Raw genomic sequence first — 12,674 nt, 5'->3', positions numbered from 1 at the left:
GAATTTCAAAAGAACTTTGAAAAGGTGGTTTATTAGCACATCAAAACCCAGAGGTAGCAGGTTTTTTAACACAAGTGTTTAAAAGAAAACTTTAATTAGACAGCAGGCTCAGAAGTGTGGTTTTCGGTTCTGATGAAAATGTTCTGCTCTCAGAAATCATTTATGTAGCATAGTCTGAAGCTGTTCTTCTCACATGAAAAGTATTCTTGGATTTGAGTCGACAAGTGTCACACATTCTAATGAGAAATGTGCTCTACTATTAATAGAGCTGCTGCATTATAAAGGAAACCAGTAGCTGTTATTGCTGGCTTCATGTTTATTGCATTACAAGAAACAGCCTACACGACTGTAAAAGCTAAAAGCATCAATACTTCCTTAGAAATGACAGTTGCCAAGTTTGTTAAAGTGCTGTGAGAACTGGGTTTGAATTCTAACACCATCAGCTTACCTATGCTGACCAATGCAGACAGAATCATAGAATCACAGAAGGTTGGAAAAGACACTTAAGATCATCAAGTCCAATTGTAAATCCAGCACCACCAAGTCCACCACTAAACCATGACCCTAAGCACCGCATCTACAGTGGACAATGCTAGATTTCCCACCACCCTCATGGTGTATGAAGCCCTTAAAAGCCAGCTTTTAAAGATGGGCCAACTTCTGAACTTGGCTATGCTAGCATAAATCCAGAACCACTCCACTGAACTTTACACTAGTATTAAATTTTTTTTAAATGAATATATGAGCAGTTATGCCCCTTTCTTGAGCTTGGGGAAGAGAGTAAAATGGAGAGAAGAGACCACATGGATGGACCTTTTCTCTTTGTCTGAATTTTGACACCATGACTGACCAGCCAACCAGCTCTACTTACTACCAGGTGATTTCCAAGTTCAGCTTTATTGTGCCAAGGTCATTAATGTCTACTGCAACCACCTGAGGCCGAGCTGCAAACAGGTCTTTTGTTTCACAGGTCACACTTCCCACAAGGATGTGAGTAGCAAGTCCTTTCACTTCTGTGACCTGTAAGAGACAAGAACATAAGGCATTACAGTCCTTAAGTACACGGCAATGGTTTTGGTTTTCTGGCCTGGACCCCTTCCTAAAAGGCTTCTAAAATATCACTATGTTTGTCCATCTTCACTACGTAGGGGAAAATCCAGATTTATTTATTTTTAAATAAATGCATAGTTGCGTATGATCATCCTTCTATGTTCTCTTTATGTTTTTATGGGTGTCAGGAGAGAACAGCCATACTGGCTCAGACCAGGAGGCTATCTGACCTTGTATTTGGTCTTTTGCCCTGACCTTAAGCAGAGCACAAGGGAAGAGAAGGGAGAGCATATTGGATATTTTCCCATCTAATATTCTCTCAGCAATGGACAATCTTCATGTCACACAATCTCCTGATGTAACTGGCCTACTCAGTAATTCCGAAGGGAGCCCTATTTTAAGTATTTGTCTCCTGTAACTCTGGGGCAATGTGGGGATGGAGCAGTGGTGGAAAGACTCCAGTTTAGGAGAAGTTGCTGCTGATTGCTAGGAGTTGCAAAAATTGTGCTCTCCCCAGGGGACAGGGCATGGAGTCAGAGGGACTTTCATTAAGAAATTTTGGGAACTGCTGTGCTATAGGAAGCTGACAAAGAGTCAGAGTAGTTTTTCTGTGCCCCCTCATTTCACTGTGAGTAGAAACCTCACAGCGTTGCGACCTCACAGTGTAGCACTGCTGTTCTGTGCAGGGTGACAGGACAGGACCTAAGGAGTGTTCCAGCTTATGCCCAACTGGCCCTGTACGTGTTCAAATGAGAGGCCTATGTATTTCTCCAGATCAGGAGATGCTGCTCTCTTATCTGAACAGTATTAAAAAAACTCATCAATAGTGGGATTTTTTGGGGTTTGAGTTTTTAATTGCTGTTGTTTTCCTGAATACGGTTAGCAAACAGGTTTCTAGTGTTCCCCTGCTTTGATGCAAATAATCTGAGCTGCTGGAGAGTGATGTGAGGCAAGGCGTCATGTTAGTATGGCTATGACACCAGTCTGGGGAGAGTTAGGACAACCTCTCCCACAGGACTCCCAAACCAATTGCATTGAGACTGGACAATACTACAGCACTTCATTCTAGTAGGTGTGTTGGAAATATTAATGATGGCTCATTTCCCAAGAGTTTCCAGTGATCTGCTGCTGCATTTTTGCTGATGGTGCTGCTGAAGGCAGCTTCTTGACTCCTGCCTTGCTTGCAGGCAAAGGAGTTAGCACGCGTACCTTAATGGAGATCAGGCCGACAATGAGAGGGAGGAAAACCATCTCTTCTCCATCCCAGCTTTGCTTGCCATTCACTTCTATTTTGCCCTTCAGTTTCCATCGCTGGCGACCATAACGCATGAAAATCTGAAATACAAAAATCCTCTTATTTTCTTGAGAAACCTGCTCTCTTGATGCACAAATACCAGAAGCAGAATTGCGGAAAGGGTCTGAAGTAGACTGGAAGAGTTAGCAGTGTAGGTGCTGCCCTTCTGCCTTCCATCGAGCCAGAAGGAAATGATCTGTCCTACAGGATCTCTGCCTCTCAGCTCTCCTAATTGCTCCTTTTGGTAAGGGTACCCCTCACCCCAGCGTTCACCTTCACGTAACTAGACAACTTGTAACAAAGAAGCTGCAGGAGTTTTAAGTCTATTTACAGGGGAAGTAGCAGTAGGGAAGGGGGGAAGATTTGGGAGGGCAGGATGAAAGCCCCTGCAGCCTTTCCTAACACCTATAGCTTGCTGGATCCGCTGCCTTCCCAGGCAGGAGAGAGGGCAGCGGGAGCTTTTGGTGGCCCATCAGAGGCCTCCCGGGCTGCAAGACCTTGGCTGCCTCCTGATGGAAACATGAGAGCCACAGTGCAGTAACACAGTTCGAAGTGGTACGAGCAGCAAGCCCATACCGGGCTGCGGGGCCAGCTGGGAGAGAGCTGCACCAACGCATCGGCCCCGCAGAGACAGCACACACCACTTGCGGGCCTGAGAGTGGCAGCAGAGATTTGTCACAGGGAACAAGAGTGGGACCAAATGAATCTACAACGGGGACAGTTACGAAGTCCAGGTTCAGGGGGGAATCCGTTATCAAGCTGCTGCAAATTTCTTGCAGTTAGCTCTGTTCTGTATAGAGCTGGAGGCTTTTATTTTAATCCATCTCCAATTAACCTGCTCTTGATGTTCTCTACTGAAATGCCGCAGGGACTGGAGGTCCTGCCACAGCCTCAGAGCAGGTAACATCTGGGTCTCAAGAAATGGTGATTCTGCGTCTTTCTGCTACTCTGCTTTATGACAAAGTAAAACCTAAACATGCACTAAAGGGTGCTTGCACCGACCTGTTCAATTTGCTATGCGTGCATGGGATGGGACATATGCTTTTTTTCCAGAGGAATTAGAAGTGTTTGTCATGAATAAGACAGTGAGAAGCATGCCCTCATTCTGGGAGATATTTAAAAAATAAGGGATTTTGGTTTGGGATTTGATTTTTTTTAAATTTAATTTTTTTAAAATTAAAAAGAAAAAAAAAGCTTGTAGTTCTTCAAATAGTCATCGTCCAGTGCTGTGAATATAGTTTTCAGGTCTTTTGACAGACGTCCTGACCTAGGCAGACATCAAAAGAACTGCAAGGTTTTTCAGAGCATACAGAGGAGAAATATAGCTGTTTCTTGTGGTGCTGATGTGAAAATGCCTTATCCATTGCGATGTAAAAAGGAGCAGAAATCTGCCTTCCTTTTGACTGTTTTACTATTAAACAAACCATAATCCAACGCAGACCTACCTCGTATTGATCTCCCGGGCAGAGCCGAGCGAATCCAGCCAGACCTGAGAAGGAAAGACACAGAGAGGCTGTGGGAGGGCCTGGGCAGCCGAATGCAGGGCTGCCTGGCAGGGGGTGCAGTGGGGTGCCCCGGGGTGCAGCTGGGTGCCCCAGGGCCACTGCCACCACTGCCATGCTTGGGCAGGAGAACGTAGCAGCCGCCCCTCTTGCTGCTGCCTCTGCACCTTCCAAACCAAGACTACCCCTCCCCTCGATATTAATTTTCTTTCTCTTCTTTTTTTAATTTTTTTTTTATATATACAATTCATTTGGTTGTGGTTTCTTGCATATCAAAGATTTGCACTTTTCAGCTTTTTTTTTTCCTACAACAGCTCAAAGTATGCTATAATAATTTCAGAAAAAGAAGAAACAGCTTCCTTGTGTCATCTGGCTTCAGAAACCCAGCTTAACGCCCTGACTATTGTGAGGCGTAGGCGAGCTGCTGATTACCGTGCAGCGCTTGCTGCTTAACACTAATCAGATCGAGCTATACATTTTAACACAGATTCCTTTTTAGTACATCTTAATAGAGACACAGCAAGTGAGAGGGGCTCCTTCTGTTCGGTGTTTCCATCCCATTATCATTCCCATACTAGCTGAGTATCTTTCAACAGTAAGTATATCAAGAAAGATGACTGACATCTGTAATACAAGATTTATCCCATCTTTCCCCAGAGAAGTAGTGCAGCAAAGCATTTGTGGTACATGTTTGCTTGATTTTTTTTTTTAATTTTTTTTTGAGGTAGGACATGATGATGCTATTTCTATATTGGCACTGTACATACGAAATGGAAAGTTTCCTGAGGCTTGTGACCATCCTGAAACCCCAAGGACGCTACCATCCCTCTCCTGGCCTTGTCACCTAGTCTTTTACTGGACACAATTGGTTGATTTTCATTAATCTAACCCTCTGCCTCCACACAGGCAACCTCTCCTTTCTCACAGATATCATCAGCAGGTAACTATTGCACTTGTTTTGGTATAAAATCTACCCAGCTTTGCCTGGGTAAACCTAAAACTATGCCTTTAGTGTTGCAACGCCCAAAGAAACCAGTTTGAGGACACATACAAAGTCTGTGGCACAGAAAGGCATGAAAAGAAACTTTCTGGGGTGTCTGGGCTGGGTTTATCCTAAAATGCCATGGCTGAACATATATGGTGTGTTAAAATCAAGGCAAGTATGATGAACCCTAGTGTTGACTTTATTTCCCAGGCTGAATTAGTCCTGCTAGCTGGACTGTAGGAGCAACTAGACTCCTGCATGCAGTCATGGCCTGTCCCTCTGATCCGCTGATCCTCCTCATCCATTTCTTTGACCAGAAAAGAGTTTTCTTCACTTATCTTACTATGTAGCAGAACAGAGGCCTTTGCTTAGAGCTCAAATTGCCAATTCCTTTCTCATTTATTTACTGTTTATAAATAATTTAAGCTTACTAGCACTCCACTGCTGCTTCTCTCTCCCCAGGCATGCTTTTATAAGGGAATGTGATCTCTTCTGGGACATCACTGAAAGTATCTGAGGAAAATAAAAGGTCTCTTCTTTGCTCAGTGGATGAGGTGGGTGGGAGAACGCATCTTAAAACTCCACATGGACATTGTCCTAAGTCCAGGTCTGTGAGCAGTGACTGGCCCAACCAGGCTGGTCAAGTCTCTTCAGCCTGACGAAGAGGGTTAGGCTAAGTGCTGACTTGATTACAGGGGATAAGTACTTTCACAGGAAACAACTTTTTGGTAACTGAATGGCTCTTGGGGACCAAGCGCATGGCAGGAGCCAATGGCTCTATAGTACCATTTCAAATATCATGCCTTTGTAAAAGCACTGTCCTGGGCTTGAAATGCAGGTCGGATGGGAGGTTGCTCCTGGGGTGTCAGCACAAATAATTAGGGGACAGGGTCATTACGTGGCTGTGGTGCAGTGGCAGGACACTAGTATCCTTCATTGGCAGGGCCAATGTCACACAGCCTGTACACCTCTGTTCGTGTGCAGGATTCTGCACACATGGACTGTGGTTGCTGGTGCCTGGCGCAGTCTCGCAGAGCCCCTGGTGCATCAGGCCAGCATTATTGCTCTCCCTGGGTGGAAAGCTTGAGCATTTTACCTCCTGCTGTCCTGGCACTTCCAATAGGTACAGGGGCAATTCCCTATACATCAGAAGAGGACATGCAGATTCCATACAGGAACATCTAACTTTCCACACTGGGTTTACCTGTTTAATTTCAAGAGCTGATTAATTCTGGGCAGCATCTAAGCCTGCTGGCAAGTTTATTATGTTTATTTTGAAAAATAATTGGGCTTTTTTTTTTAAAGTATCAGTCACAAAAACACAGTGTGGGTCCCCTACTTCCTGACAGCACTGTGTAGGTTGGCTTGCTTTCAGCGTAAGTGACAGAGGGCACAAAATAAAAATAACTTTCACTGGAATGGCTAGAAACTGATAAGCTTTGGGGAGAGGAATGCTTTGATTTTAAATTAGATCCTAAAGTTAGCTGGATATGCTGCAGTATAACGTAAGGGGGAGGCTCACTGCATGATATGTCGGCTTTTGTGCTGGAGGTGTTGTGAGCTGTAGCAACAGCAATGGCTGGATAGTCCTATTGGATTCTTATTCCTAGGGAAAACTATCTAGATAGAAATCTTAGATGTCCTAATTAGAGAATACTTAATGATACCGCATTTCTCTTCGCTATTTTCTAATTTGGGCTTCTTTATGTTATGAGAACTGTTTTCAGAAATGGCTGTTGTTTGCGGTTTTGGGTGGGTTTTGTAAATGGGTGAGATTTCAAGTGAAGAATTGAGAGTGCACAAATGTTTAGATGCTGGTTTTGTTTTATAGAACCATTTTCATGCCAGTGATTGAAACTCCAAAAAAAGATATCCCCCCACTATCTCTTCAAGACATTTAGTCCTAAAGCGATAACAGCACTAACAATACCCAGTGGTTCACTGAGGCTTCAGGTAAAACTCATTCTATTGTATTCAAACGCATAAAGTCCCCTGTCGTAAAGACAAAGAATAAAACTGAAAGGTGAATGCTATCACTGAGTTATCTAAATGTTTAAATGGTAAACTGCCCCCAGGTCTTTGCTTTTTTACATTTGTTCAAAAATAGTAGTAGTCAGAAACAGCAAAAGTAAAGGACCTAGAAACAGCTGATGTCAAATTAAGAAGGTATTTAGAACTTCAGCTCCACGGGCATTCACATAATTCCCCAGTCATCTTCTTGCAGGATGATGGAAATAGAGGCAAAAGATACAGCAGCCTTCAAAACTGAATTGCTTTGGCCATTGGGAGGAGTGTTTATGGGAGGTAATTAGCCTTGAAAACAAGATGCAGCATCTCAGAAAATCTCTCTGTGAGCTTTGATGTTCCTGGCTCTGTGATCCTTTCCACTGGGCAGAGGTCTAAATTGGGGATTTGAAGGCTTAGCAATGGGTGCAGTGGGGGAAAACCACACCTATCATAAATACACGTCACGCTATCACATCTTGATGCCCTCGCTACCGCGCACAGAGACCGCTACTGTTCAGGGAGCAAGAAGGGAAAGGTGAAAAGGCAATTACCTTTCATCTTGATGCAAAACTCCCCCAATAGGTTTTCCAGCTCTGCCTCTATGGTACACATGTTCTGTGTTGGAAGAGAGAATAGTGAGGTCAGACAAACCCTCTTTTCCTCTTTTTGTCTTTTTTTTTTAAAAAAGGTTTTTTTTAAAAAAGCTTCTGTTATGCAGATGAAAGATATTTTGCAATAAGATCAATCTGCCAGAGTCGTCCTTGCTGTTTAGCCAGATCTGACGCTAAAATTGGCAGCTGAGCTATGCCTGCTCTCATCGAAGCTGAATGTTACCCCTGCTCGTCTAATCCTCCCACTGGCAGAGGGCAGTTGTGGCCCTTGCAGTGTAACCTCATCACTGTCCCGGTCCTCTCCAGCCAGGACATGTGCCAGCAGCAGCAGCAGCTCCATGCCAAAGTGGCTCCCAGCATGTTTTTAATCTCTCAAGAAACGTGGACTACATTAAGAAAACAAAACACTGTGGGAGACGGGGACCAGACCCTCTCCAGTTCGTCTTTCAGATTTCGGAAGGGTGTCACAGCTTGTGTGCTGGGATGTTTATGACACTATTAGACTTTTCTTAATCTACTGCCTGTTTATTAAAATAAAAAATACTGCTGATCACAGCAAGTAAAACTGGACAAGATGCAGCAGATGACTGTATACACATGGGCTCCAGCCAATCAGCCATCCCAAAATTTGCAGGGTGGGAAGGACAAAGTTAGCATATATGTAGGTTTGGGGCAGATGTATGTTTTTTTCTTGTGCAGCGCTTCCTGTGTATAACCCTGGTCTTGTAGAACACAAGCATTATTACTTCAAGGAACTCTTTGGGCGCATGTCACCCATTTCTGTAAGTCATTAGGTGTTAATTCTCTTATCTGGATGAAATTCTCCCTGAAATCAGTGGCAAAGTTCCTACTGCCTTCCAACAGTGTGAGAGCAAAAGACTAAATGGATGGGGATGTACCTCTGTGTACTCCTTGTAGCTCCTGTTGATTTCGGTTAAACTCTCTCGAGCTGCTTTGCTGGCAGGAGACATTGCAAAGGCTTGCTTCATTTTGCTGGCACCATCACAGAGACGTCTTTGGATACAGTAGGCTTCATAAAGCTCATCCACCTGGTGGGAACAAGGAAGGTGAATTGTAAAAAACCTGAGAAAACCCAACGGTGAAGTCGTTTGCATTACAAGGAAACTCAGCCAAACTGTTGGATCCATTGGAGGGAGGGAGCAAATGAAGCTGTGATACTGTTACAGTCTGTGAAAAAGAAACACAAGATAAAAATAACTTCCACTGTAAAAACCTCGTTACAGCTACACTAGAGGCTGCCAGCAATTCACTTGCTTGCCTTGCGTGCCTTTAACCATTGCTAGTCCCTTTTTCCCCTGTCTGAGTCACGTACAATTGTAACGGTAGGGCACGTGTCTTCTCAAATATATCAGTGTGGAAGAGCTCTTTCAAAGGCAACTGCAATGTCCCCACTGCCAAATGGGACTGGACAGTTAAACGGCACATTTAACAAGGCCAGCAATGTCTCCTGTATTGCCAATGACAGCCGTGGATCCAGGCTGTTGCAATATTTGACTAATAGGTAATATTGGAAGCAGGGAGTGGTTTTTTTTTTAATTCTTACTGCCCATCCTCCAGAAACTGGGAGGCAGGATCAGCACAAGTAAAGGACTTAGAAACACTTGATGTCAAATTAAGAAAGTATTTCGAACTTCAGCCCCCCAGGCATTCACATAATTTCCTAGTCATCTTCTTAAAGTCCTTTGGCATGACTTAGGCAGCCAACATTTATTTAGCACTCTGGAAGTTTTGCAAAACCTAGTCACACGTAGTTTAAAGTCTCACTTGGATCTAGCTTCAGAGTGCAATGGATTTACATGTGTCTCACGCTTTGGTTTCCCTTTTCCCTCTGGTCCCTGCACTGAATGTATATATTTACTCCATCTGAGCTGTTTGATGGCAATCTACAGTGGTATAGCTCGTGTGTATATATATACATATACACACCAGCTATATATAGTGGTATATATTTATATAAACTTAATCTGCCAGATAGAGGAGATGTAGGGTTTCTAATCTGACTTTATCAGGGTGAGGAGAAGGAAACAAATAGAGGAAGCTGTCTCTTCTTGCTGCTTCTAACGTCCCTACTATGATACAATGATACTTGGGTTTTACCTACAATAACTTTTTTCCTTTATCTCTGGCATCAGGCAATCACTCCGTGCCCCGTGGTGACTGTTACTCAGTAGTGGATTTTCACAGCCGAGTTTCTCTCCATGAAAGCTTCCTGTGCCTGGGCTTCCTCAGTCTACGACTTTGTGTTGCTGCATTAGAGATGAGCCTGATGTGACAAGCCAGGCATGTTCCAAATCCCATTTTCCAAGCCTGCTTAACCTCTAACAAAAAGTGCTGTTACTTATTTGTTTGGAGCAGGACTGTTCTTCCCGACAGCTCCAAAGCGTTAGGTCAGTTTTTACAAGCTAGCCTGGATATCTGGCCGCTGAAGCCTCTGCCTTGAGGGATCCCTAATCAAAACAGGGAGTGCTTTGCAAAGTGAAAGAGTTCAGCAAAGGGTAACAGAGGCACAGGTAGCATTTTGCCATTTCAAGGTTCCAAAAAAGGCGTTTTGGAGTCATATCCACTCCTATTTCTCTTGCAAGTCAGCAAGCTAAAGACAGCAACTATAAATAGCTGTCTCTTGATATGTACTTCTGCCATCCGGGTGGAGCGTTAGCCTGGAGCTGGATGTCCTGCCCCTGCCCCTGCGAAGGCGGCTTGGGCACGCTCATGTACCCCCCTAAATCTACCTCCCTGTGCATCCCGTTTTCCTTGCTCTGCTTCCAGTACAGAGCAGCAGTGGGCAGAGGGCCGAAGGCATCACTGTGGCCCTGATTTGGTACTGAAAAAGCTGAAAAAGACCTTCTCTCTCACTGGAAACAGAGATGTTTCCTTACCTGCCCAAGCCCATAGGTTTTAATGCAGCCCAGCTTGGTTCCTTTTGTCTCTGTTGCTGTGGGTTACAGCAAGTGAACTAATGTACTCAGCAAGGCTGAGTAATACTGACCAGCATTACCTCTTGCGTTTGGTACTTTTCAGTCCTATTATAATCCCAGAAACCATTAGCTCTGAGCAGGCTGGAGTGGGAAGGACCTGAATGGAAATGTTCCTTAAGCACTAATTTTGCCATTCATGTTGCCAGCAAGAGAGAAGGTCGTTTGGGAAACAAAATTTCAGTCTATCGCCTGATGATTTATATTTTTTATTTCGGGTCCAAGAGTAGGAGAAGATTGAAATTAAAAGGTTTGGATGGGTTGTCATTATTGGAACACTTCAAGCTGCGCGAACGCTTTTCAAACAACTCTCAAAAGACATTTCATCCGTCAAAAATAATTCATTCTTTTGTCAGGCTCAGAAAAGCAACTAATCGCTAGCAGATATGTTTATAAGTAAGAGAATACATGCCATGGATTTTGTCCAGCTCTAAAATGTATTAGTATAAATCACAAGTACTTCTACTGACTATTCTCACCGATGTAATCAAGTGGATGTGGGCCCCAAACCACGCAGCAAAAGTGTTAGCAGTGAAATTCAGGAATAAATCCAGTCTAGCTGCTGTGCACGGTAGAGGCGACTGCCGAATTAAATTCCTTTCAGATGCAACGGTCTCTCTACCTACAGTTTAACAATAAGCATGCGACGAGAAAGACTTTTCCCAGCAAGCACCTGACCCTATGTTCTCTCCGTACCTAAAAGCGGGTGGGAGTGTCTCGGGGCATGGCCAGACCCTGGGGGCTACAAATCACGCAGAAACCCTTCCTTTGGCTCTGACCACCAGCTCGTCACAGTAAAAACACTGAATCTGGGAGAGGCTTCGTCAAGGCAGCCTCCCAGGAGCAAAGGGGTAGCAGGAGGCCAAGGGTTTGTTTTCCGAATAACAGTGGAGCAGATGCAGAAGAAAGAAGATAGGAGCACTCGTTACCTTGCTAATGTGGAACTCCAGCCTTCTCATGTATCTTTCGACCGCTTTGATTTGCTGAAGGAAAGAAAGAGGCAGAGGGTGAGGCACATTTAAATAAATCAGTAAGTCACCACCACGCTAGCTCTGCTTGGGTCCTCAGGTCCCTGGGAAACTCCTCCTTAAAACATGCAGGGTTTCGTTGCCCGTGAATCCGGAATTACCTGCCGCACCTTAATACCAACTAATCTGCTGCTGAAAATGGAGCTCACTGACTTCTGTACCTAATGTATTTCTGAACAAAAAGAAGTTTTTCTTTGATGGGATTTCCTTAGTTTCTTGAATTCTTAAAAAAAGAAAAAAAAAGCCAGGATCAGAGCTTTTTAAGCTCAAAAGACAGTATTTTGAGTACTTTGAAAACCTGACTTAAAATTGATTGTGTTTTGCATTTCAAAATCCATTCTGTTCTTCAGCAAACTGTTTTTGACAGCTAAACCAAGCTTGGCATTTTGACTGAAAAAAAGCCAGACTTGTTCAGGAAATGTTTTTGAAAGCTTTCTGTCCTGGTTTCAGCAGGGATGGAGTTAATTTTTCTCTCAGTAGCCAGTGTTCCTTTTGTTTCACTCAAATTTTCCTGTGGGGAAAAATATTTTCAATTTTTCCTTTCCCAGAACTGGCAGGAGCAAGGATGAGCTGGGGCTTGACCCAGCTCCCACAGGCACCCCTGGCATGCCCCCGCCAGCCTCCCACCCGTCTGGAGCTGGCAGGGAGAAGTTGCACAGGGTGACGGATTTAAGGGCTGGCAGATGACAGAAACAGGAGGTCTTGCTCCTCCGCCTCCCTCCTTTCCCTCCCAGGGGTCTGCCTTTTTCCCTGTGCCCATCCTGGAGCCAGTTTAACTCAGCAGGCCCCAGGGAAAGGCTGATGGGGTAAGTTTGATGCCGGGGTTGTGAGCACAGCTGGCTGGTGGAGGCACTGGGCAATACCAGAGCCCCTGGGAAGAAGAGGGGAGCGGAACTTCTTTCTTCCCAAGTGCCAATTGTCAGGTAACTTCTCCCTCCATGGCGTTGGCCTGGGTAGTTGATCCGGCTGAGAGAGGTTTCCCATGCCAGCTATGCACACAGCTATGGATACTAACGCTTCGTTGCAAAACCAGTGTGAAAAGTGGGTAACATACCTTATCTAAATCGTACAGGACTCCCTGCAACAGAGAAGAGAAAACTGTGATTAATTTTGCAACTTAACAGCACCACGAGAAAGTAATGTTTGTCAGTCAACAGAAATCACAAAACCGTGGCTGGGAGGGAAGAAGAGCATCACTGCAAAT

General features: G+C 44.4%; 1 protein-coding gene across 1 annotated transcript in view; it reads right to left on the bottom strand.

The window, feature by feature from the left end:
- The window catches only part of RIPOR2 (RHO family interacting cell polarization regulator 2), a 69,299-nt gene that overhangs the window by 20,143 nt on the left and 36,482 nt on the right, over positions 1–12,674 (bottom strand). The window contains exons 5-11 of the mRNA XM_086740529.1: positions 12,525–12,548; positions 11,372–11,425; positions 8,349–8,498; positions 7,390–7,453; positions 3,790–3,833; positions 2,260–2,385; positions 872–1,020 (exon numbers count right to left, since the gene is read on the bottom strand). Coding sequence (XP_086596655.1) covers positions 872–1,020; positions 2,260–2,385; positions 3,790–3,833; positions 7,390–7,453; positions 8,349–8,498; positions 11,372–11,425; positions 12,525–12,548 — 611 coding nt within the window. The remainder of the gene's footprint in view (positions 1–871; positions 1,021–2,259; positions 2,386–3,789; positions 3,834–7,389; positions 7,454–8,348; positions 8,499–11,371; positions 11,426–12,524; positions 12,549–12,674) is intronic.

Source organism: Chlamydotis macqueenii, chromosome 2 (assembly GCF_036417535.1).
Source record: "Chlamydotis macqueenii isolate bChlMac1 chromosome 2, bChlMac1.mat, whole genome shotgun sequence".
In the NCBI taxonomy this organism is placed as follows: Eukaryota; Metazoa; Chordata; class Aves; order Otidiformes; family Otididae; genus Chlamydotis; species Chlamydotis macqueenii.
Note: the sequence above shows the minus strand (reverse complement) of the source record. Positions and strands in the feature narration are given on the sequence as shown.